At 36.6% G+C, this 26,168-nt stretch overlaps 1 protein-coding gene across 1 annotated transcript in view; it reads left to right on the top strand.

The window, feature by feature from the left end:
- Positions 1 to 26,168, top strand: part of SPAG16 (sperm associated antigen 16) — a 1,176,832-nt gene that overhangs the window by 204,143 nt on the left and 946,521 nt on the right. Inside the window, exon 10 of the mRNA XM_050751372.1 lies at positions 18,361 to 18,488. Within this exon, the coding sequence (XP_050607329.1) occupies positions 18,361 to 18,488 (128 nt within the window). The remainder of the gene's footprint in view (positions 1 to 18,360; positions 18,489 to 26,168) is intronic.

Here is a 26,168-nt window from a genome sequence, read left to right as displayed (position 1 = left end):
TTTTCCAATCATGCTGCTTCCACATCTCTGATCATCCAGCCAAACCATTGGCTACAGTCCATGAATCAGCATATAATCATACATCTAGCCATGTCTCCATCCACGCAAAGTGCACAACTAGGTGCACTGCTCATAGTTCTGCCCACTTTACCCTGTAAAAGAATTCCCTTTACCACTGTCCTTCAGGGATGTCCTAGAAAGGGACTGTAGTGCTGCAGCTGTCTACTTTTGGGTGGTACCTGTATATTGTGCAGAACCATCTGTGAACCAGACCCTAATCTTATCTTCCTCTATCAACTGATCATAGGTAACTCCCCATGAGGCCATCAGTGCAGGCTGGGGAAGAGAAGGTACAGTGGCAGGAGGGGAGCATTTGAGCCACTTCCTCATGTAACTTACTTTTGCCTTCGGAACCTGCTTGAGCCCAATCACGTATATACCACTTCCATTTGATGACGGAATGCTGCTGTGCATGCCCCACTTTATGACTAGATGGGTCAGAAAGCACCCACTTCATGATAGACAGTTCAGGTCACATGGTGACTTGATGACCCATAGTCAAACGTTCAGTTTCCACCAAAGCCCAGTAACAGACCAAGAGCTGTCTCTCAAAAGGAGAGTAGTTATCTGCAGAAGATGGCAGGGCCTGCTCCAAAATTTTAGAGGCCTCTGCTGTGACTCACCTATGGGGGCCTGCCAGAGGCTCTAAGCTGAGGTGGACAGCTGCCACTGTCACCTCAAGCACTATTGAATTTGCTGAGTCATATGGCCCAAGTGGCAGAGCAGCTTGCACAGCATCCTTGACCTGTTGCAGAGCCTTCTCCTGTCCTGGAGCCCACCCAAAACTGGCAGCCTTTCGGGTAACTTGATGAATAGGTCAGAGTAACACACCCATATGAGGAATGTCTTGCCTGCAAAATCCAAATAGGCCCTCTAGGCATTGTGCCTCTTTCTTGATTGTAGGTGGGGCCAAATTCAGCAACTTATCCTTCACCTTAGAAGGAATGTCTTGAAAGATCCCACACGACTGGGCCCCTAGAAAGTTTACTGAGGTAGAAGTTCCCTAAATTTTAGTCACATTTATTTTCCATCTTCTGGCATGCAAATATCTCACCAATAAGCGCTGTGTGTTTGCTACTTCTTGCTCACTGGATTTAATCAGTATAAGACATGAATGTAATGAACCAGTGTGACATCTTGTGAAAGTAAAAAGCAATCAAGTTGTCTCCGAAAAAGATTATGACACAAAACTGGAGAGTTGATATACCCCTGAAGTAGGACAGTAAAGGTATATTGCTGGCCTTGCCAGCTGAAAGCAAATTGCTTCTGGTGGGCCTTATGGACAGGAATGGAGAAAAAGGCATTTGCCAAGTCAATGGTTGCATACCAGGTACCAGGAGATGTGTTAATTTTCTCAAGCAATGAAACCACATCTGGTGCAGCAGCTGCAAATGGAGTCACCACTTGGTTACGCTTTTGATAATCCACTGTCATTCTCCAAGATCCATCTGTCCTCTGCATAGGCCTTATGGTAGAGTTTAACAGGAATGTGGTGGGAATCACCACCCCTGTGTCTTTTGAGTCCTTGATGGTGGCACTAATCTCCATAATCCCTCCAGGGATATGATATTGTTTTTGATTTACTATTTTTCTAGGTAGAGGCAGCTCTAATGACTTCCATTTGGCCTTTCTCACCATAGTAGCCCTCACCTTACCAGTCAGAGAGCCAATGTGAGAGTTCTGCCAACTGCTAAGTACGTCTATGCCAATTATGTGTTCTAGCACTGGAGAAATGACCACAGGATGAGTCCAGGGACCTAGTGGATGTACCACAATTCAGACCTAAGCTAAAACTCCGTTAGTTACCTGACCTCCATAACCCCCTACTTTAACTGGAGGACCACAGTGACATTTCGGGTCGCTAAGAATCATGTCAGCTCAGAGCCACTGTCCATTAGTCCCGAAATGTCTGATCTTTTCCCTTCCTCCAGTGCAGTTACCCTAGTGAAAGGCTGGAGGTTTCCTTGGGGAAGGATGGGAGAAAGATTAACAGCATAAATTGTCAGTGGTGTAGTGGGGGTCCTTCCTCAAGAGGTCTTGGCTTCCCCTTCATTCAGAGGGTTCTGTGTCTATAAACTGGCTCAAGTCTGGAATTTGATTGAGGGGCCATGATTCTCTGTTTTTATAATTCAAATTTGTTTTTTGTCCTTTCTACCTAGAAGTTTTCTGCTTATATAAATTAAGTAGAAATACGGTAGGTTTCCTATCAATTTCATTTCCAGGAACTCCATGATTAATTAGCCAGTGCTAGAGCTCTACTCGAGTCAGATTATTCTGATTGCTTCTTTGTCTCTGCTACCCTTTATGGTACCTGTGCTCACCTTGTTTTTGACGGTTGAGTGCCGTCACTTGGTCCCTGGCATCTCAGGATCCAATTATTCCCATTGTATTTAAATTTTGTAGATTAGTTACTGCGGTTCCCACTATTAGATCTGACATACAGAGAGGAGCAATTACAGGGCTCTTCAAAGATGCAGGTGCTGCCCTCACAAATCTATTTTGCAAGACATTGGTCAAGGTTATATCTTCTGGACCCTCTCAGCTAGGATGAGTAGGTGTAAAGTGACTAATACACTCCAGCATCCCAATCTCCCTAAGCCTTTGAATCCTTTCCTCCATATTAAACCAAGGGAAATCAGGCACAGTGGGCCATCTTTTAATCCATATTTCAGCTAATCAAGCAAATAAACTACTAGAACCTTTTTAACTCCCCAAGCTGCAATATTAAATGTAGAGTCCCTACTTAGGGGGCCCAAATCAATAAATTTAGACTGATCCAACTCTATGTTTCTTCCACCAGTATCCCACACCCTTAATATCCATTCCCATGCCCGTTCTCCCAATTTCTGTTTATATAAATTAGAAAACTCAAGCAGTTATTTTTGAGTGTAGTACACCTCCTCGTGCTCACACTCTCAACCTCATCTCTGGGGCCTGCCGGGACTTTAGTCTAGTTTTAGGTATAGAAGCAAACGGGTGTTGGGGGTGACTCCTGAGAAGAATCAACATTATTTTTTTCCTGGCAACTGCCTCAGGGGAAGTCATCACTGTTGCTTCAGGCAGTGCAGGGTTTATCTCTTCAGACAAAGGTGGAAAGGCTGATGGCAGCATTGGTTAGGGAGGGGATGTTGCCACGACTGGGCATGGGGATGCTGTTCCTTCTGGCAAAAAAGGTTCATCAGAGTTTACAAACTCAGTGTCCCCATCTTCATCAGCATCCTTCCACATGTTCCCATTCCAAGTTGCAGGATCCCATTCTTTTCCAATCAATGCTTTCACTTTAATGGTAGACACCTGGCAAGGCTGTGCATGCACTTTTTGTTGCAGGTCAGCCACTTACATGATAAGAGCCTCTGTCTGTTTTTTCCACAATTTCAGCTCATTCTCTACAGGAGATAGGTCTCTCACTCAGGGAAATCTTAGCAGATTTGAGGCTCAGTATCTGCTTCTGGAGCTGGGAGATAGAATCCCTGAGTTCCTCATTTTCTTTCATCACTTTGTCTACTGAACTGAGGAGCAACCAACCAGCTTTATTACATTCCCCATATATGATCAAAGGTATTATGTATAGAGTCACTTAACTCCTTGCCTCTCACGTTTGGTGAGTCAGGAGTGTCAAATGCATTTATTTTGCATATTTCTATGAACAGTTCACACCAAGGACTGTCAGTGTTCTCCATACTATTAGTAAGTACAGTCTTTAGCATTTTTGAGTCTAATCATATTAAACAGCCAGCTCCAGAAACCCTAAAACCAATGAAACAACTCCATCCTTACTATTCTGTTCCTCTAGAACTCCTGGTACCAAAATCTGTATTAGCTAGGGTTCTCAAGAGGGCCAAAACTAATATGAGATATACTGGCAGCTGATTAGTTGGTGCCCACCCAGATTAAGGGTGGGTCTGACTTTCCCAGCCCACTGACTCAAATGTTAATCTCCTTTGGCAACACCCTCACAGACACACCCAAGATTAATATTTTGCATCCTTCAATTAAATGAAGTTGACACTCAGTATTAACCATCACACATGTCATCATTGGGGTCCCATTTAGGGTCCTCCAATGGTACTGCTGTTTTTCCAATTGTATAAGGCTCTTCCCCTTCCTTGGCACTATATGAGATACAAAGCTCATCCCCAAACGTCTCTGCCACTTGCAGGGCTGTCTGCTTCTCAGCAGTAGTCAGGGTTTGATTCCAAAGTAACATTACATTCTTCCAGGAGAGTTCAAATACTTGGGTTAAATTCTGGAAACCTCTATATAACTGTCCGGGTCATCTGAAAACTTGCCAAGATTCCCCTTAATTTGTCTTAAGTCCTGTAGAGTTCAGGAGACCTGTATCTTAATGAAGTTATATTCACAAGGCATTTCATGTAGGGGCATGAGCAAGGCTTGTACCTCCCTAAAATGATTTTTAGAATGGAGGCAAAATAATATAAGACGTTTTTTCTTCAAAGTCTGAGGGCTCACAGGAGTCCCAGTGATTCAGGATACACTTGAGGGGAGTGCAGGCTGCAGATGGTTTGTTACCCACCTGAAAAGACAGAGGGGAGAAAAGTCTCTTAGTCTCTCCCTTGCTCATCTTGAATTTGAAGCATCCCTCAAATCTCAGTACCTGGTACTGGAACTATGGATGGACTCTTGGTGCTTATGCCATGGTTGTGAGCATGACTTTCCCCCATGAAGCAGGAAGGACTAGTCGGCAGGGATAGTCATGCTTACCTGCACTGTGTCCTAGCCTTCTGTTGTTGATTTCCTGTGGTTCCTCAGATCTAGTTTTCCTTTTAGGGCTCCAAACCAAAGCATAAAAAATACACTGGAGTAATAGTAATGTGACGCTATGAAAATAGATCCTTCTCAGACAAAGGAAAGAAAAGGAATCCTGGGAACTGGGGACCTGGCCAAATAAGATGTCTCCCAAAAGGAAAAAATCAATCCTTCACATAGAAAAGCTCCTTGTATTTTCAGGATTATGCTGATTCCTGACATGGTGGGGAACAAACAAACAAACAAACAAACAAAACAAACTTAAATGCTGAGGAGGGAAGATCCCTGGGGGAAGTAGTCTCTTGCACTATGCTAATGGGTTTCTTCAACAGGGGAAAGAAAGCTCTCTTAATTTTTACATCCCCCTGTTTCTAAGAATAGACAGAAACATCATTGTTCAGGATTACGCTCCTGATGACTAAACCAAGTATTCATTCTAGCCACTAATACTATTTTTTTGGGGTTGCAAAAACACCTGTTACATTGTATATAAAGAGGGGATAGCAGCCACAGGAGTCTTGAAAGAAAGAAAATGTGATAGGAAAGGCTGAAAATTTTTTTGCAACACCTGAACAGACTGTCGGGAATTGGAGCCAATCCAGGAGTCTTCTGGTAATGTCGAGGTGTGGCCTTGGCCAGATACCTTCAATTGCCCCAGGACCTTATTCTGATCCCACATGACAGCTAGACTTCTGGAAGCAGAGCTGGATTGGATTAAAATGAACATCCCCTAACACCTGAGGGTGAAGGGGGATTGACAAGATCCTCCCCAGCAAGCCTGTTCTCTGAATCTTATAGACCAGCAGCTGCACTATCTACTTTTAACTGGCTGACAGAGGCCCAGTGTTCTATCTGCTTTTGTAAAAAATCTGAGGACAAGAAGACTCAGAATGAAAGTAAAGAGTCATAGGTCCACTCTTACTCAAACTTTCATTGATCCTGGATGAACCCCCAGAAATGTTGTGGCATTTTTGCTTCCATAGTTTGGTGAGTGGGAAGAAGTGGCACCCAGTGTCTTCTTCATTCCCATAGCTCAGTGAGCAGGAGGGAGTGGTGCCCAGTGGTTTCTTCTCTTCCTTAGCTCCAGAAGTGGAAGGGAGTGTAACAGCTCTTTTACTCTCACTGCCCACAGCTTGGTGAGCAGGAGTGTTACAACTCTTTCATTCAAGCAGTTCAGAGATTTCTGGGTTCTTTTCCTGTGACCAAAAGGAATAAGGTATGTGGACACTGGAGAGTGAGTAAGGCAGGGTAGAATTTTATTGAGTGACAGAAATTAAGCTCTCACAAGCAAGAGGGGACCCAAAAGCTTGTTGCCATCTGTGAGACTGAGTCTGGGGTTTTTATGGGCTTAGAATGGGGGAATGAATGCTGATTGGTCCATGGGTGGGCTTGAAAAAGGCATCATTTGATTGGTTAAAAGGCATCATTCAGAAGAAACCAATTGAGAGAGAGTAGATAAGATGGGGATGGCAGTTTTCACTCTGGTCCTAGACTCTATCTGGAACTGTCTGGCATTTCCCCTGCTTGCACTCACTCTGTCCTGCTGTCCTGTGAAGAAGGTACCTATTTCTCCTTTTCCTTCTACCATGATAGTAAGTTTCCTGAGGCCTCCCCAGCGATCTGGAACTGAGTCAATTAAAGCTCTTTTGTTTATAAGTTACCTAGTCTTGGGTATTTCTTCATAGCAGTGTGAGAATGGACTAATATAGCATTGTACATCAGAAGTCATATAAAGATAGAAGAATATCAAACAGGTACATTTAAATTTTGCCATGAGGTTATGACAAGTCACTCTGACTTTAATAAGCAAACCACCTGAGCTGTTTTGTTGTCTTAAGTCTAGCTAGCAAAATAAATCACCGTCTATATCAATGTAGCAGTACATGGAAAGGGATTTGTAAATTCTGTAATGTCATAAATATGAGTACTATTTTTTTACTAATGGAAAATTTTTAAGTGTGGCTTGTTCTTGTGGCCAGTGAATATGAACGTGATGGTAGCTACTATTACAAAAATACCCCCTCTTCTTTGCTCTAGAGGATGGTGATTCACCAGCAACAGTTTCTTTTTAGGTACTTTGAGATCAGGGAATGCTTTTCATAGTTCCATATCCCAGGCATTTAGCCTGCCATTTGCACATTAATACATTTTTCTGAATGAATTAATGAAACTATGTGACTGTTCTGGAAGATTCTGCCATATTCCTACTCTGTGAGTGGTGAGAGGGGGAAGCCAAAATCAAGAAGGCTTCACTTAATTATTCTTATCCATTCATCTTCTGAATACTCTTAGGAATCTTCAATTTAACCAACAGTCTTAAATAATCTTACTAAGGATTTTTAATACATTTAATGAGTTATAAGTCAAGGATAAGGATAGAAAATTGGCAGTCCATAGATGCATTTTGTTTGGTCCTCTCAATGTTGACATTTCTCAGGATTAAATAATTATAATAAAAATTTGCTGTCAGCATTCAAAATTTATTCTAGTTCACTTAAACATGTATTTCTTTTCTCTTTTTCTTCTCCAGCCACACTGGCCTCTTTTTTTTTTTTGTAAAATACCACATTTACTCTTAAATTCTGGACTTGGAGCTGGCTTTTTCCTATGCCAGGAATGTTCTTCTTCTAAATATCATCATGGTTAAATCTATCACTGTCTTAGTCTTTGCTCAAATGTCACCTTCTCTATGAGGCCTCACCAGATTGCCGCATGTATAATTTCATACATCATGCCCCACAAAATTATCCCCATGTGCTTCCAGTCTCTCTTACCCTGCTGCCTTTTTCTTTCTTCTTTCTTTCTACTGCATTTTTAATCTAACATTTTATGTGGTATACTTGTATATGTTTATTATTTATTTTCTGTCTCCTCAATATATTGTAAGCTACATGAGGATTAAGATCTTTGTGTGTGTGTGTGTGTGTGTGTGTGTGTGTGTGTGTGTGTGTATGTGTTTACTAGTGTATTTCAGGCAATTGGAATAATACTTGATAAATTAGGACTATCAATAAATATTTGTTGAATGAGTCAATGAAAACCCCAAATATATGGTTCCTTTTGAAAAAAAAAAAAAGTGCTATCTGTTAACATTGGGCTTACATTCCTACATCCCCCATCGTTTGTTGGAACTGAGAGCCAGCAGGTGCTTTAGGCAAGACATGCATGCTTTCCTCAGTCCTCTACAGCCATCACCACCACACTTGTCTTCCCAGTGCTGAGCCTTATCTGCATTAGCATTTATCTTCATATTTCCTCATTTTTTTTACAGTAAAGAGGAAAATTATGTTTAGTACTCGTGTCTATATCAAAAGAGGGTAACAGGGGATAAAGAAAGATCTAGAAACTTATATGTGTATTGAAACAAGGGGGACAGCATGTTTCTATGTTGAAGTGATCTATGTGTTAAACATGTAGAATGTATCTCTTCATATGTCCGCCTAATTCATTCATTTGAATTATTTTTCTGATGCCTGGCTTTTGAATGTCTGACCTCTGCTCTAAATAGTCATAACTGCCACTTTACTTAAAATTCAAAGATAAGAAGTATGGAAGCATACATTATCAGAAAGAAGATAAATGTTATGGAAGCTTACAGTAAGATCAAGTATCTTGAGTAGCTAATAGTAGAAGTTAGTTATTTTACTGTGGAATTTTATTACATTTTAAGTTGCCAACCCACACGAAGATAATCCTTATGGACATCTACAGAGAATGACATTTTCAGTTAGCTAAGATGCTATCACTTTGGGCATAAACTTGCATTTATAGCTGGGCATGTAAAGCATACAGATGCCAATTGGTTGGGACAGTACTATTAGGCATATCCCCTTAGCCAATAATGCAAATAAGTTAGCCTTGCTACAGCAAAATTTTGCCTTGCCTTTGAGGAATGGAAGCAGGTTAAAGCAGAGAAGAGATGTCAATATCATCCATACTTTCTGTCCACAAAACTAATCAGAAAATCTTTGATGTTTACTCAGGGTAATACCATAACTGAAATAGGTGAATCTATGAATTCTTAATTTAGTAAATCTGTTAGAAACGAGGTCACCATTTTCAAAAGCTGTTCCATTAATTGACTTTTGTGTAAAGCATTGTCTCGCACTGTTTCAGCACCCAGTATTGACAGAAGTGATCACTTGTGTCATCATATGGCACACACTCTTCTGAACCTCCGTTTGCTTTTGGCTACCTGTCTTTCTATTTTGTACACTCTCCCTTTGAATATTTTTAGGTTCGTAACACTTTTATGTGATTATCATAGTGTTAAACAAAAGTTATAACTTACTGTCTAGGATTATTTTACATATAACATATAACTGACCCTTTCCAGATGTTTTTATTATTATAAAACAAGCTTATCAAATAGAAAAAGTGAATAACTTAGAAATAATTTTTATTAAATTGTAATTATTAACCTGTTAGCATTAATGTCAGAATAAGATAGCTGAGCTGTGCTGTAATTTCAATTACAAAAATGTGTGCTTATTCTTCATTTTGGAAGCCCGCCAACTAAAGAATTTATTAGGCAGTGAATACAACATGACAAGCCATTCAATTAAGCAATTTCTAGTTGGTCAGATACATCTTCAGTCAAATTTAACCTTTATAAGGCTTATTCTTGGTCTCTGCTTTGTAGAGATTACATAATTGTTTATTTTAAATGAAAATTATATTGAGAGGGATATAATCTAAGTCACTGAAATGTTCACTTCTATCAATTTTAGGTTACACACTGCTAGGTAAGAGGAATTAATAAAAGTTTAGAAAGCCTTCATTCATTTTCAAAATAAACTGCTAGTAGAGAAGCTACCTTACTTTCCAAACCTTAATAGAATACATTTTTATTGATAAATTTCCAATTCATTGACTTTTGTCATCTTTCAATTAATTGCTTACATTTTTGTTTTTAATAAGGTTTTAAAAGTTCTTATAACCATTTATCACAACTGTGAACTGACTTGACTTAAAACCATCAGCAAAATAAATACCTGTATTTTAGTAGCTACACATAAGCAATAACTGGATACTATGTAAGTGCCCCCTGACCTCCTGAATCCTGCTTTAATTTTGTTTAGCCTCTGTTTAAGCTCCTGAGGATTATGTGAGCAACCAGGATGGCTTCCAAATAAATAGAGGGATAAATAACCCAGGTGTGTCCTTTTTGTGCCAGTAATAGGAACTATGCCAGCTGGCTGCCCTCTGGCACTGTGCATAGTGAACAGAATATTTCTTGCATTCCCCAAAAGGAAACTGTAGTAAAAGGAACACAAATGGATTGGATCATTATTCCCATTTCTCAGAAAAGGTCTGTGCAAGAGAAGGGCATAGACTTCATTCTTTGCTTTATGACACAAGTTTATTAAGGTTGCCATTGCAGTGATTTTTGTAAATGAAGGAAGCATCAGAACATCACTGAAATACATACTACAATTGGGAATTACAAACAGTAATAGGATATCTTGACTTGGTAATGAGAACAGAAAATGAGACTTCCCTAAACTTTTTCTCAGTACGTATGATCTTATCTAAAACTTGAAATGTTCGTATCTGCACAGAAACCCAACTCAAATATCTCAGTGGGTTAAAACAGAAAAACATACCTCTCTTGCACTACCTTGTGCAAGGGGGCTTTGCACATCATAATCACTGAGGGCCACAGGCTGGATGGGAGTGCCTGCCTCATACTTTCATATTATCAGATGAAGGGCACAAAGCGGTGGCCAAACACATGCTGGCACTTCAGGCTTGCTCCCATGTTGCTTTTGCTCACATTTCATTCATCAGGTAAATCACATGGCCACACCTAGGTACAAGAGGGTACAGAACTGACATTTGTAAATAACTCTAAAACTACTAAACATCCTCATGCTGAGTTTGTCTCAGTTTAAGGAAATGTCAGGATCGAAAATCAGTGCCATGTGTTGGGTTTTGACAGTAGTCAGATCATAAGCATATTCTTATTTAGTAGGAAGGAGGAGGTTTATAAAATCAAATGGTATAATGATTCTTCTAATTTGTATGTTCATTTTTATTAACTAATAAATTGAGATTTAGGTTTAGGTATAATTATGTTCTTCTTAGGTAATTATAAACCATCAGTGGAATGCGCAATTTGAAATATCTGATTACTCCCTGACAAAGAGTCTGGAAATAGATGAGAAAAAGTCTTTGTGAATCACGGTTCTGATTAGAGTGTAGAATTATGTGGCCAGGAACCAGATCGTTAATAAGGTGGTAAAGCCCATTTATGCTAGAGGAAAAGGAATATTAAATAGATAAGCCATTAAGTTAATTTGCTTATATTCTGTTAAATATGGTATTTATAGATTGTGTACATATTTAATTCCATGATTTTCTGTGTTAAAAGTGATATTAATTCCTTATAGAAAAATTTGAATATGTAGAAATGAATGAATACAAAATATTATAAAATGAAAAATGTATGAAGTTAGTTACTATTAATATTTGGACACTCTTTTAGTTGCACATATGTGTAAATATGTCATACATATATCATCTATAGTATGTGGACACTTTCCTATGTCTGTATTCTTCATGAATATTATTATATTTTTATTAATAACTAAATAATGTTTCATCACCTGGATGCATGGCATTCTATGGTTCAATCAAATTAAACACCCTTTATTTGAAATTTAGGTGTTTCTAGTCCTTCATTATAATAAATAATGACCCATAGAAAACTTTATATGTAGATCTTAGCAAATTGGTCTGAATATTTTCTGAGAGTACATTTTTAGAAACTGACTTACTTACAGAAGGTGTTTGGTCATTATTTAATATAATTGATACATATTACCAAATTTCTTTCTAGAAAGTTTGCATTATTACCAGCAGTGTATGAGAGCACTTGTACAAATTTACATGGTATATATATTGAACCTATTATGGTAATGCTTACAGATAGGCTTTATAAATCTTTTAACTGTTTGCTAAATTTGAAAGATGGGTTGTTGATCAGATGGATTCTCAAACTTGGGTAAGCCTCAGAATCACCTGGAAAGCTCACTGAAAACAGATTGTTGGGCCCCATTCACGGAGACTCTGATTTAGTAAGTTTGGAAAGGGGTTTGAGAATTTGCTTTGCAAGTAAGTCCCCGGATAATGTTGATGCCCTGGTCAGAGGATTGCTTTTGGAAGAACTGTTGAAATTGACTAATGGCAGTTTGTTTTAAAGTAATAGTCTTTGTTATTCAATATAGTAAAAATATGTGCTTATTTAACTTTAGAAGCTAAATATTTTCTAAGCGTATCACTTTTTGTGTTAGCCTTTAATTGTATTCTAAAAGTGTTTCTTAAAATAATTCCTTCTATGCAAAATACTGTGCATACTAAGAGAAGATAAATCTAATCACTTCCTATGTTTTTAAATCAAGCAGATCTTTTATCTATGTTCTGTTAGTTTATGACACAAATAAGTTTAGTTTAGAAATATAATGTTAAAATAATGACGTTGTGAAGTTTGTAAGTGAATGTTTATGGCTGTACATCTTTTTTGTTCGTTTTATGGCTTCAGCCTTATGAGTCAAAGTTAAAACAGTTTCAGTGATAAATTTAAAATACATTAAAACTATTTTGTTTTATATAAACATCTAGAATAGAAACTTCAAAGACTAGATAGTTGATGAGTACTAAGTTAAAAATATTTAAGTACATTTGGGGAAACATCATTTTGCAAATATAATCCTTCTCCCTACAGTCTAAAGCCCAAGAAATGAAAACAAACATAAAGGTCAAATAATTGAATAAATATATGAGTAAGAAAGACTTTTCCTGACCCATTCTTATTTTCATACTTAGACTGTGAATGTCAATTAGCTCAATCAAGTCTTGCTGATAATGTCAGCTGTCAGTCACTACTAGGTAGCGATGTGTGAAGTTTGTCAGCGGGTAATGGGCCATTTGAGTGATGAATGAAATAATGAGGGCACAGAAGCCTAAGCAAAATGTCTCCATTTTTGGTAAATTCCTCTCCACATAGGAAATTAAGACAAGGAAAGAAAAGCCATATAAAATCTGTTTTAATAGGGTGTTTATTTTTAAAATATCTATCTTAAAATATCTTTTAACTTTTTATTTTTAAAAATTAATTTAAATGGTCACTGATGAATTATCATCATTTCCCAGTAGTATTGATCAGTGTAAGCAACACTAGGTACTGCAAGAGATAAGCTTGCTCCCAAATTCACATTGATATTTTGACTTGAATTGAATATTTAAATCGAACTTCTTCAGAAGTTTATCAGCAGACTTTCTGAGTCCATGGACTATCTATACTAATAAGACCTTGCTTTATATCTCTGAATGAAGTGTAGTTTCTTTCTTTAGGTTTAACACATTTTTTGTTAGTGTTCTAGTAGGTCTTTATATCTGATTGCTGTTAGAGTTAGTGGAATATTTTTCTTTTCTTTTCTTTTCTTTTCTTTTCTTTTCTTTTCTTTTCTTTTCTTATTTGGAGACAGTGTCTCACTCTGTCCATTCAGGCTGGAGTGCATTGGCACAGTCCTGGCTCACTGCAACCTTCACCTCCTGGGCTCAAGCGATCCTCCTGCCTCAGCCCCCCAAGTAACTGGGAGTACAGGTGGGAGCCACCATACCTGGCTAATTTTTGTATTTTTTGTAGAGATGGGTTTCACCACATTGCCCAGGCTGGTCTCGAACTCCTGAGCTCAAGCGATCCACCTGCTTCGGCCTACCAAAATATTAGGATTACAGGCATGAGGAATTGCACCCAGACAATATTTTTCTTTTATATCTTCTGTTAATTCATTGCATACTAGCGAAACTTACTAATTTTATAATTTGTCAGATGTAATCAGCCATAGTAAAATGGCCTCTTTAGTTTCTTTTTCCTTTTGGCTTGTCTATCTAATCATCTATCAATGTAATCATAATATCTGTAATTAATGATAATTTTATCTCCCCTTTTCCAACAGTTTTATTGCTTATTTATTTGCTTATTATCTTTTGCATATTTTACTCTAGCTTTTTCCAATGATTTTTTTTTTCACTTTTGCTGTACCCTTCACAGGACTGTGAATCCTTGGAGTAGAAGGAATGTATTCTATTTATATTTGTGACCTGGTAATTAACATAATTCCTGAAATAGAGTAGATACTCAAATGTTGACAGAATGCCTGATTGAATAATTTTTCACTTCCACTTACAAATTGTTTGGGGCAATTCCTGTGAATGTTAGTTCAATGAACAGCAAATAACAAGATAGGGAAGCAGAGACCTCTGTTGAGTGGCACAGATCTAGGGTTGGGGGGGAAACCTGGGTACCCAAGGGACTCATGGGGAAAGAGGCCCAGTAGATAGCTTGGCTTCCCATGGGATGCCTAACTGATGTGTCACTCAAGTTAAGAATGAGGTGCCCATTGGGTCTTTGACATTTAAAATATTTTATTATTTTTTATTTTTTTCAGGGTACAAGTGGTAATTTATATAATTTGTAACATTCACATCAGTATAATTCAGGTACCCATCACCTTAAATGTTTGTCTTTTCTTTATGTTAGAAATATTTGAATTATTCTCTTCTAGCTATTTTGAAATGTACAATAGATTATTGTAAACTAGAGTCACCCTACTGTTCTACAGGACACTAGGTCTTATTTCTTCTATGAAGCTATGTATTTGTACCCATTATTCAGCCTCTCTTCATCCTTCCTTCTCCACTGACCTTTTCGGCCTCCAGTAACCACCAATCTATTCTTTATCTTCTTAGATCCACTTTTTTAGCTTCCACATATGAGTGAGAACATGCAATATTTGTATTTCTGTGCTTGGCATATTTCGCTTAATATAACTAAGAGATGTCTGCATTCTCATGTTTATCGCAGCACTGTTCATAATAGCTGAAATATGGAATCAACCTAAGTGCCCGTGAATGGGTGAGTGAAAAAAGAAAATATGGTATATATATAATGGAATATTATTCAGCCATAAAAAAGAATGAAATCCTGTCATTTGCAGTAACATGGATGGAACTGAAAGTTATTATGTTAAGTGAAACAGGCCAAGCACAGGTCTTCCATTTTTTTAAACATAAGACTATATTTAATTCCAATTGGCCCATAAAGCAATAACTTATTTTATTATTGGTACTGGGACATATAGAGATAACCAGCCATTAACTGGTTATGAAACTGGGATTTGGGGGGGTAAGATTATGTCAAAATCAAGTCTGCTTCAATCAATATACCAGGAGAATATTAAACTTATAATTTGATTAATATAGAATTATTTCATAAAAAATAAGTGGAGTATGAAATAATTCATGATGAATTTGCTTACCAGCTGAAATTAATGTGCCACTAGTTGCAGAAATAATAAAAATAGCAATATAAATAGATAACGTTTACTAAGAATTTAATGAATGTGTTAGGTGACTAACATGTGATGAATGCTTTGCAGAGATTATCTCAATCTTCATGCAGCGTTTAAGACAGGTATGATTGGGTTTGCATTTTACAGATAGAAATATATATATATATATATGCATATATGTGTGTGTGTGTGTATATATGTTTTGAAAGCTTGTTAAATAGCTTGCCTGAGTTTGCACTCGTATGTGGTGGAGCTGAGTTGCTAAGGAAAGCCATTATTTTAACCCTGACTTCTATTTCACGTAGAAATCTTTAAAATAAACACCAGTGCCAGAGCCTTACTCTCAAATCATTATTTAATTTATCTGGGGTGTGACTCAGTGATACTGGTATTTTTTTAAAAAGCTGCCTAGTGAGTTCAATGTGCACTTTGAGTTGAGACCAATGAACTATTAAAGCACACTGCTGAGAGCTTAGCTTTGCCTTCCAATTGTACCTTGTCAACAAAAAAAAAGGCTATGGTTTTTTTGCTTGGAAGAATAATTTTAAGATTTGTTTTACTTCTTCCATCCTGTACACATTGTTCTTATTTATATATCTCACATTTACGTCACTGATCTTGCCTACCCATGTATTGGCCATTGTCTCCTGAAATATTTCAGCATATAGGCTGGGTGATATAAGAAATCTGATGTTTACCTCTGCAAGTGAATCTATGCTTAGATTGGACTGTTTTTATTAGGGTTTTGCTGCTCTTGATGTAAATCTTTTTATAAATAGTTGTTCAGTTATCATCATATTTTACTATTTTTTTTAGCTCTACTAAATAGGCAGCAGGACCTAGTTGATTAGGTTTTATTAAATACCTCTTTCTATTTGTTTTATATGATGATTGGTTTAACAATGCTTATAAAAATTGCTGTGTTTGTGGTTTCAGATATTTTCATGCAGTACAAACAACTATATAAGACTGGATTTGGATCCATCTTGCTATATTTTCTAACATACTAATTTATGTTAGAAATTCCTTCCCCTATTTCCAACCCAAGCATCATCATTAAAATAAAATACAAGCAAAACAGAAAAATAAGCAATCGGCATAAATATGCAATTCAGAAAATATGAAGTAAAGCAAAGAAATAACAAATATAGAAATGTTTAACTTAATTATATATGAATTGGCAATAAATTTTTTCACAGGTTTTTTGTTTTATAGATATAATATAGTATATATGTTCATTATTTATATTGCCCTAGGTGTTGCTTGTTTTAGAATGTAAGCTCCATAAGGGAGAGAATTTTGTCTATTTTGTTTAGTGATATATTATAAGAACTGAAACTGGTGCCTATCATAAAATTGACACTCAATAATAAATATTATTCAAAGGAAATAACTATTGAAAGAATGGATTGTTTTAAGTGCATGTGTGTATGCACATGTGTGTGTATATGCCATTAACAAAGATATGGTGAATTGCACCCAGTGCTACGTGACTGGCAGAAGTATAATTGGTACAGCTTTTCTAAAAAGCAGTCTGTGAAAAGGGATCATGTTTTTCTCAAATATTTATTCTATTTGAATTATTTACAGTTCTGGTACTATGCTTTAAGGAAATACTTAGTGAAGTGCAGATTTATAGACCAAATACTCTGTTCATAACGTTGATAACCATAAGAGAGACAAAAATCACTGAATAAGTAAAACGTGGCATTCATCATTCCTTCAAAACAGACTAAATGATGTGAAAATGCAGCACTGATAAATGAAAAATGAGAGAAGATAATAGAGCGTGGTTCCAATTTTGTAAAACTTGAGAGAGAAAGATGGGAAAATATTAAGTAATTAAACCACAGTGTTAATAGTAATTATATCTGGGTGGTGAGACTAAGCTAGCTTTTAGGTTTTTGTAGTATTATGAAATGCACAAAATTTCTATATTAATATGTACTACTTTGTTAATTAGAAAAATATTATTTCAGGCCGGAGGCGGTGCTGACGACGCCTGTAATCCCACCACTTTGGGATGCCAAGGCAGGCGGATCACCGGAGGTCGGGAGTTTGAGACGAGGCTGGCCAATATAGTGAAACTCGTCTCTACTAAAAATACACAAAATTAGCTGGGCGTGGTGGCATGCGCCTGTAGTCCCAGCTACTCGGGTGGCTGAGACAGGGGAATTGCCTGAATCTAGAAGGCAGTGGTTGCAGTGAGCCAAGAACCCACCCCTGCAATCCATCCTGGGCGACAAAGTGAGACTCTGTCTCAAAAATGGAAAAAAAAAAAAAAAAAAAAAGAAAAAAGAAAAAAGAAAGATTTTTCATGCCTAAAACAATGTTTGAGATAAATAATTTTTGAATGCATAAATGGGTGCAAAAATTCATGATATGAGCCTTCTGTCAGAGCAATTTTACAGAATTAGCTAGTAGGGGATTCATAACTTGTTTTTTTGAGTCGAGTTAAGTAATTAATCTCTCCTTCATTATGTGTTGAGTGCTTATTTGTAGCATGTCTTTTTTCCACTGAGCAAGGACTACTTTCTCATGGACTGAAAATGCTCTTTGATCTGTAGCTATGGTTTGCTTGGTGGAGAGGGAGGTGACCAAGAAATGATATGTGGATTCTAATGTGTGTGATTTGACGGGATTAATAGAAACGGTTTACTTTCAGTAAGTGTTTTTAAATTAGTCCTGTGTCCTTAGATTTAAAAAGAAAATCGTAATCAATCAATTAGCAAATGTTAACTTTGTTACGCTATGAAAGTGTTTTTAGTCTGCCATTTATAGGGGACAAAAGGGGCATAAGAATTATGGACTTTTGACTGCTGGCGTTGTTGTTGGGCCTGGAAAGCTTATTTAAAAAAAGACAACCAATAATATATGACAATGCTATATTGTGCTTCATTGGAATTCAAATAGGGAGTATTTTCAAGTAATTTTTAACATGTAGCTTGAGGCTTAGAATTGTAATTGGTTATATAAATTGATATGTGCCTTATTTAAAATTTTATCTTTTTAAATATTTTCCTCAAAACTGAAATTGGAAATGAAGGACTTCATGTAAATTCTGGGCAAATATAATTATAATGTTTATGTTGTAATTTAGTATTAAATCAGAGTATCAACATGTGCAGTGATTTTAATATTTAACGCAGAGCTCTTGTTTAATATTTTTCTCTAGGATTCAGAATTTCCCATAGATATGCAACCAAATGCAAACCTGAATGTTTGTAAAGAAAATCTTTCTCCAGCAAAATTTGACTACAAGCTGAAAAATATTTTTAGACTCCATGAACTTCCAGTGAGCTGGTAGGATTTTTGATGTTTTATTAATACTTTTGAGATTTTATTTTCATGTCAAAATTTTGTTGCTCTTACAGCCATTCATGGTTGACATGGTTTGCTTTTAGCCTTTCAAAATTGCTACTCATAGCAGTGAAAGAATTTGCTTATAGCTGCTGTAAGAATCTTAAAAGTAATTGGTTTAAGCACTTGGTGGCAGTACAGACTAAGTGCACTATTATGTATTTTATTGTAGAGGTTGGAGTAAAAATGCACAAATCATTTGTAGAGAAGTTTCTAGGATTACTTTAAAGATAGGATCTCAGCAACTATGCATTTCATTTGTTTTTTTTACTTACCAATTTTACCAATGTTCTTTTTCCCCATTAATAAGTTATTTTTACTTGTTATGAGGACTGTAATTTTGTGAACTATAACTACGTAGGTTTAAAGATGAGACTTAGTATTACTCAACATTTATTGAAATAAATTGTTTTAAAAATCTGCATATTTATATTCATAAACATTTATTTTAAAACTTATAAAATGGATAGTATTTTTATTCAAAATTAAAAAAATTTCTGTAGAAAATATGCATATATAATCCTTATAATTCCATGGTACATTTACATTTAATTAAGTGGCCAGCTTTTGTTGATAATCATGGATACATCATTTTCATTATGGTTTAGTTTATATAAGTAGCATTATTTTCTTGCATTTTGTCATAGAGTCCCAAATTTATGTAACTGATCTTCAAGAAATCTAAGACTTGTACAAAAATATATGGCATTTGTTTTGTAATTGCTCCTATTATTCTTAAGGAGGACTAATGACTCAGAAGAGACATTAACCACTCTTTAACATATATATTTTACCTGTAGTGAGTATTCCCTTTTTATTTGCAAAACTTCCTCTGCTCTTGATGACCATATGGCATGTGCAGTCTACTTCCTAAACCCCATTTGTTGATGATTTCCTGGTAGCAAGAATGTTGTCTCTGGTATATGTCATGAGAACATAGCACATATGAATACTTCTGTCATGACCAAAAGCAGTAGGTGAATGAATTGAAAAGGTCTGTTAGTAAAGGGAACCATAAAAATGATACATTTATACCTTAGTATTCTATTTCAAGATAAAACAAGTGCCTGTACTCATATGCTAGTCTTTTGCTGTAAGGTCACGACTTTTTCTTAAATGTCTATTGATTGGAATTCTACACGATATTTCTTACCTAAGCTATGCCAGTAATGAGTCTTCTACAATTTCAATTTTTCATTTCTTTTATCTAAAATAAGAACTTCAGACAACTTCAGTTGATCTCCCCACCTTTTTGTAACATTAATTTTCATCGAAAGCAATTTTGTTTATCATTCTCACTTTTCATCACCATAACTAATGCTAATACTACAATAGCAAACACAACTGGCTTATAAACAGATTTAGGACCAAACTCCTGTGACTGTTTATAATCATGAACCTTGGCAGATGAGTGTAGTCAGTGCTGGTCTACTTGTGTGTGATTGGAGAGCTCTGAGCAGTTGGAGTTCAATGAGTGCAGCTTGTGTGTTTTATGGAGATAATGGGACATATTGGTCAATGCAACAATTATGTGGAGGTTAAGGGAAAAGCTTCTATTAAATGAAAATGTGAAGAAGAAACAGAGGGAAACATTTAGCTGTTAGTCAAAGGGAAAATATGGATTTCAGCTTCATTTATTTCCAGCCTTTGGAAAGACAGCTGTCCTGATTACTACTACTGCAACTCAAAGAATAATGTTTTCGTTAACAATCTTCACTAGTTAACCTATTAGGAGGGAAGGCTGTAGCATTATTAGTTTGTTTATTGGTAGAATAATAAATCGGTAAAAGAAAATCAAACACTAGTCTCTTAGGGTAACATACCTCAGTGGAAGATTAAGTTGTGACTTTGGGACAACTTATTTACATGGGACACTTTTTGCCTGTCTACTTCATTTCCAATTGGTCTCATTTTCTGCTTCCTTATACTACTATTTCTTTTTTTGCTGTATGTGTTTGTCATTCTCCCAAAAGTAGTAGTTTATTCTGCTACTTCTTTCTCTGTACTCTCATTCTATACTACCAATCCTTAACTAGACATTATATAAAACTCAATTTAAAATTATTAGTGTTTCTCAAATAGTTTCATAATCTGTGTCCTTAATTTTAAAACCAGATACCACCCCCTCTACAGATACACACATACAGAATCTTAGTACTTAGTAAGTCTACAATACAGTGTTTATTGACCCAATTATATGCTTCTTTAAGGAAAAAGACAGGTTTTTTTTTGCTTGGGGACTATGTATTTTTGAAGTTTATTTTTGTTTGTTATTGACCATCAGTGGAAAGAAAGTTCTTCAGCTATAGTGTATAGGTTTCTTAACTTCAAAAATATAGCAATAAAAGTAATGGCAATGACAATAGAAATAATATAAATAACAATGCTTTACTGAGCTTCTATAAGTACCAGGATTCAGCTGCTATATACACACACTATCTCTGACCTTTATATTTCTATAAGGCAGTTGTTATTTTTCTCTCTCTGTCTCTCCTTTCTCCTTCTCAATCACACACATACACGAGACTCAGATACCTTGCAAATCACAAAGAAAGAATTTGTGTCAGATCTGGTTAACCCAAAGGCAAACTACAAAATAGTGAATAAGCCACACATTATTTTAAATACATAAAATGAAAAAATAATCTGTTTTTATAGTTGGGCATACAATTTTGCCAGTAATACACAACTATATGTCCCATGATTGGGGCAAAATGCATGACATGCATGACCTAGGATAATTGCTATAAACTTAAATATGAAAATAAGTAGCTAGATTGTGTTTAAGTGTAGAATAATTATGTATTTTTTCCTCTGGAAAAGCAGATTTATCAAAATGTATTTTTATAATGTTTTTCTAACAAGGTCATAATAAAATAAATGCATATTAAAATCCAGGTAATTTAAAAATCAGTGATGTCTTACTAGTTTGCATTTTCATAGAGTATGGTTTCATAGGTCAAAGAACCAGAAAGATTTTAAATTAAATTAGTTAAGAGAGTTTTTAAGCTCTGATTTAGGTAGATGTCTTTCTTCTACTCTTACAGGTTGCTTCCCATCAGCCTACAACATGTCTTCCAGTGATGGCCACTACTTGTTTGTTTGTTTGTTTTGTTTTTTTAGATGGAGTCTCACTCTGTTGCCCAGGCTGGAGCGCAGTGGTGTGATCTCGGCTGACTGCAGACTCTGATTCCCAGGTTCAAGGGATTCTCCTGCCTCAGCCTCCTGAGTAGCTGGGACCACAGGCGCCCGCCACCACATCTGGCTAATTTTTGTATTTTTAGTAGAGATAGCTTTTCACCGTTGTGGCCAAGTCGTTTAACATTTTTTCTTTCTTATCCAGAAAAGTCCCCATCAAACCTATGCTGTTTCTTCATATCCTGCTCATTGTCTCTAAGGAGGCTGACAAAAGTGCGGACTTAACTGACAGCCTCCACTTGTCCTTGCCATTCTCTCCTGCCATCAGGTTCTCTTGCTTTCCTCTCCCAAAACTGCTCTTGCCAGTCATTAGCCACACCCCATGTCCACCACCCATCATCACTCACTCGTTCTCATTTTCTTCACCTCTGAGCTGCAGTCAGTACAACTGACCACTCCTGCTTTTCCTCTCCTGACTCCTATTATTTGCGAGCTCCTAGTATTCCTGCTGACCCCCAGGCTCATATCCTTCTCAGCATCTTCAGTGAGCTGCTCCTCTCTGGCCAGATTTCTGGTTGATAAGTTGGCCCTAGACTCAACTTTACAGCTTCCTCTTTTCACTCTCATTTTCAGGTGGCTTCTTCCATTCTCTGGCTTTAAATACTTTACATATGGTGGTGTCTCTACCATGACGTCTCTCCTGAGCTTGAATATCTAATAAGTTTCTCCAAATTTTCATCTGTCCAAAAAATAACTTTGGTTTCCCCGCAGAAAACCTAATCTTCTCCTTACCTTCCTTATTTTTGCGAAAGTACCAAATCTGTGTGAACTTACTTAAGCTAAAAGCCTAGGAGTCATTTAAAAAATTCCTCATTCTCTCACCCTGCAATTCCCACCATTAAATCTACCAGAAAGTCTGATAAGCCTTTCCTCCAGAATATATTTAATTGTTTCCCACTTCTTTCTATCTGTATTACTATGGTCATTTCTCATACTCTTGCAAAAGCCTCCTAATTTACCCTGTCTTACCCCATAATAATTACTCATGTCACAATAGCCAAACACATTTTTAAAATGTAAATCAGATAATCAGATTTCCTGCTTTAAATACAATGACGTCTTCCCCTTGTTGAAAAAATAAAACCCAAACTTCTTACTGTGTGGCCTTTGCAAGATGAGACTCTTGCCTACCTCTTTGGCTGTATATTCCCACTCTCCCTTTCCCTATCTCCTCAGTGACACCAGTCTTCTCACTATTCTGCAAACACGCCACACTTATTCCCACTCCAAGGTCTTTCCACTACCTTCTCCATGGACCCCCCGTATTACTTCTCCGATTTTTACATGTCTAGCTCATTCTAATCTCTTTTAGCTCAAATGTTACCTCTTCAGAGAGGCAGTGCCTGAAAAATCTAGCTAATACTTTACTCCTCACTCCCTTAGTCACGTTCAGTCCTTTCATTCTATTTTATTTCATTCTTGGTTCTCAGTAGGCATGCAGTGTTTTCCTAGTTTATGTGTGGCAGAGATGGGTAGATGCTCACCAGTCCAGTTTCCTCTTCTCTGAGCCCATTGGGAGATTATATCTTCAGTTTGGAATTGAACTTGGGAATTTTGCCATGTGCCTAAAAATAAACCAAAGGCGGTGTACATCACTTTCAGACCTAACCCCTAAGACTTCCAGTGGGATTCACTGTTGACTTTGAAAGTTCTAAGCCATGTGATAGAAGAAGCATGGTTCCCTGAAACATTTGTTGGTTGTAGAGTTCTCCAAACTTTATCAAGCTTTAATTTTCCAGACTAATGGGCTATCTCTTTGTGAAATTAGATGTTAGGCCATATATGATAAATGAATTTTAAAAATAAAAAGATTGAAGAGATTTTCACATTCACTCATTCACACACACACAAATATTATTGAACATGTGTCAGGCACTATTCTGGGCAGTTAACTAACCAGGCACAAATCTGTTCTGAGGGAGATTACATTGATTGAGGGAACAGTTAATAAGCCAATAGTGAACACATACTGTATTTGATGGCCATAAATGCTATAGAAAAACATAAAGCGAGACAGAGGGAAACTGAGTGTAGGATGATTTCAGTTGTAAAGAGAGTGGCCAGGACTTTTTTTGAGAAAGTGATATGTGAGGGAAACCTGAAGCAGGTGATGAAGTGAGGCGTGTGGAGCACTAGGAAGAAACTTAGAGTCAGAGGGAACAGCAAATGCAAAGCCTTGAGGTGGGAGCATATCCAAAATATTGCGGGAACAGCAAGGGGTCCAGCATGGACAGAATAAGTGAGCTTGGAGAATAGGAGGGGGAATATAAAATTAAGTACTTGGGGATCAAAGAGGCTGTGACTTAGGACCTTATAAATCATAGTAAAGAGAACTTTGAATTTTAATCTGAGAGTGTTAGGAAGATATTAGAGGATTTTGAACAGAAGAATTACGCAATTTTACGTAGGTAAAAACAAAGTGTCTGTAACTACTGTGAGGAAATTATGCTGTTATGGGGGTTAAGAATAGAAGCCGGTAGACTAGCAACTATTTCAGTAATCCAAGAAAATTATAAGGTTTCCTGGACTAAGTTGACAGTGATATAGAGGCTAATGAGTAGTCAGATTTTCATTATTTTTTTGATAGGAGAGTCGACAGGATTTTCTAATGAACTGGTTGTGGAGTGAAAGAAAGAATTTAAGAATGATTCCAAGGTTTTTGGCCTGAGAACAGGAAGAATTAAGTGACCATTAATTTACATGGGGAAGACTAAGGGAGGAACAGGTTTGGACAGGTTTGACATGTTAAATGATTGATGGTAATTAAACTAAGTGAACTTAGATATACATAGGACACCTTGGACTGTGCTATGAGCAAAGTTCACAATTGTGTATGCTACCTACCGAACAGGTTCATGTCAGTACTATTTCATGTATTTTAATTGAAACAGACACCAGAAATAAAGTTACTAAGTAGCTTTTACTGTGAAAATATGGGCATTATAGAAATGTAACTTTTGGACATGAGTCAATATAAAGCTTAAGTACTTAATTATACATATCCATATATAAACTATATTAATTAAATTATATGTTTTCATAATTAATCACATATTAAATTATATGTTTTCATAATAAGTTCACATTTTAAAATGTGAGTTTTGAAATTAAATATCTTGAAAATAATTATAGATATTTATATTTTCCAATGGTTATTTATAATAAGTTTAAATTATGTTGTAATTTTCATGTTTACATCCCATCAAAACAAATAAGCAATATATTAGAACAAAGTCTATATTTAAATTTTGCATTTCTGAGAGAAAGAACTTATACTCCATTAAGCTTCAAGAAAATTCCCCTTAGGAAGGTGATAATTACATATAATTAAAACACTTGTGATCATTATTTATAAATATTTTACAGAATAATTTAAAATATTTTCTATAATATAAATTCTGCTAGTTTTTAAATTTATTTACTTATTTTTTTATTATTATTATACTTTAAGTTCTAGGGTACATGTGCATAACATGCAGGTTTGTTACATATGTATACTTGTGCCATGTTGGTGTGCTGGTCATTTACATTAGGTATAACTCCTAATGCAATCCCTTCCCGCCCCCCATGATAGGCCCCAGTGTGTGATGTTCCCCTTCCCGAGTCCAAGTGATCTCATTGTTCAGTTCCCACCTATGAGTGAGAACATGCAGTGTTTGGTCTTCTGTTCCTGCGATAGTCTGCTGAGAATGATGGTTTCCAGCTGCATCCATGTCCCTACAAAGGACAGAAACTCATCCTTTTTTATGGCTGCATAGCATTCCATGGTGTATATGTGCCACATTTTCTTTTTTTTTTTTTTTTTTTTTTTTTTTTTTTTTTTAATTTATTTATTATTATTATACTTTAAGTTGTAGGTTACATGTGCATAACGTGCAGGTTTGTTACATATGTATACTTGTGCCATGTTGCTGTGCTGCACCCATCAACTCGTCATTTACATCAGGTATAACTCCCAATGCAATCCCTCCCCCCTCCCCCCTCCCCATGATAGCCCCCGGTGTGTGATGTTCCCCTTCCTGAGTCCGAGTGATCTCATTGTTCAGTTCCCACCTATGAGTGAGAACATGCGGTGTTTGGTTTTCTGTTCTTGTGATAGTTTGCTAAGAATGATGGATTCCAGCTGCATCCAAGTCCCTACAAAGGACTCAAACTCATCCTTTTTTATGGCTGCATAGTATTCCATGGTGTATATGTGCCACATTTTCTTAATCCAATCTGTCACTGATGGACATTTGGGTTGATTCCAAGTCTTTGCTATTGTGAATAGTGCTGCAATAAACATACGTGTGCATGTGTCTTTATAGCAGCATAATTTATAATCCTTTGGGTATATACCCAGTAATGGGATGGCTGGGTCATATGGTACATCTAGTTCTAGATCCTTGAGGAATCGCCATACTGTTTTCCATAATGGTTGAACTA

This window comes from Macaca thibetana, chromosome 12 (genome assembly GCF_024542745.1).
Source record: "Macaca thibetana thibetana isolate TM-01 chromosome 12, ASM2454274v1, whole genome shotgun sequence".
NCBI lineage: Eukaryota > Metazoa > Chordata > Mammalia > Primates > Cercopithecidae > Macaca > Macaca thibetana.
The sequence above is the reverse complement of the archived record's forward strand: the minus strand, read 5'-3'. Positions and strand labels throughout refer to the sequence as shown.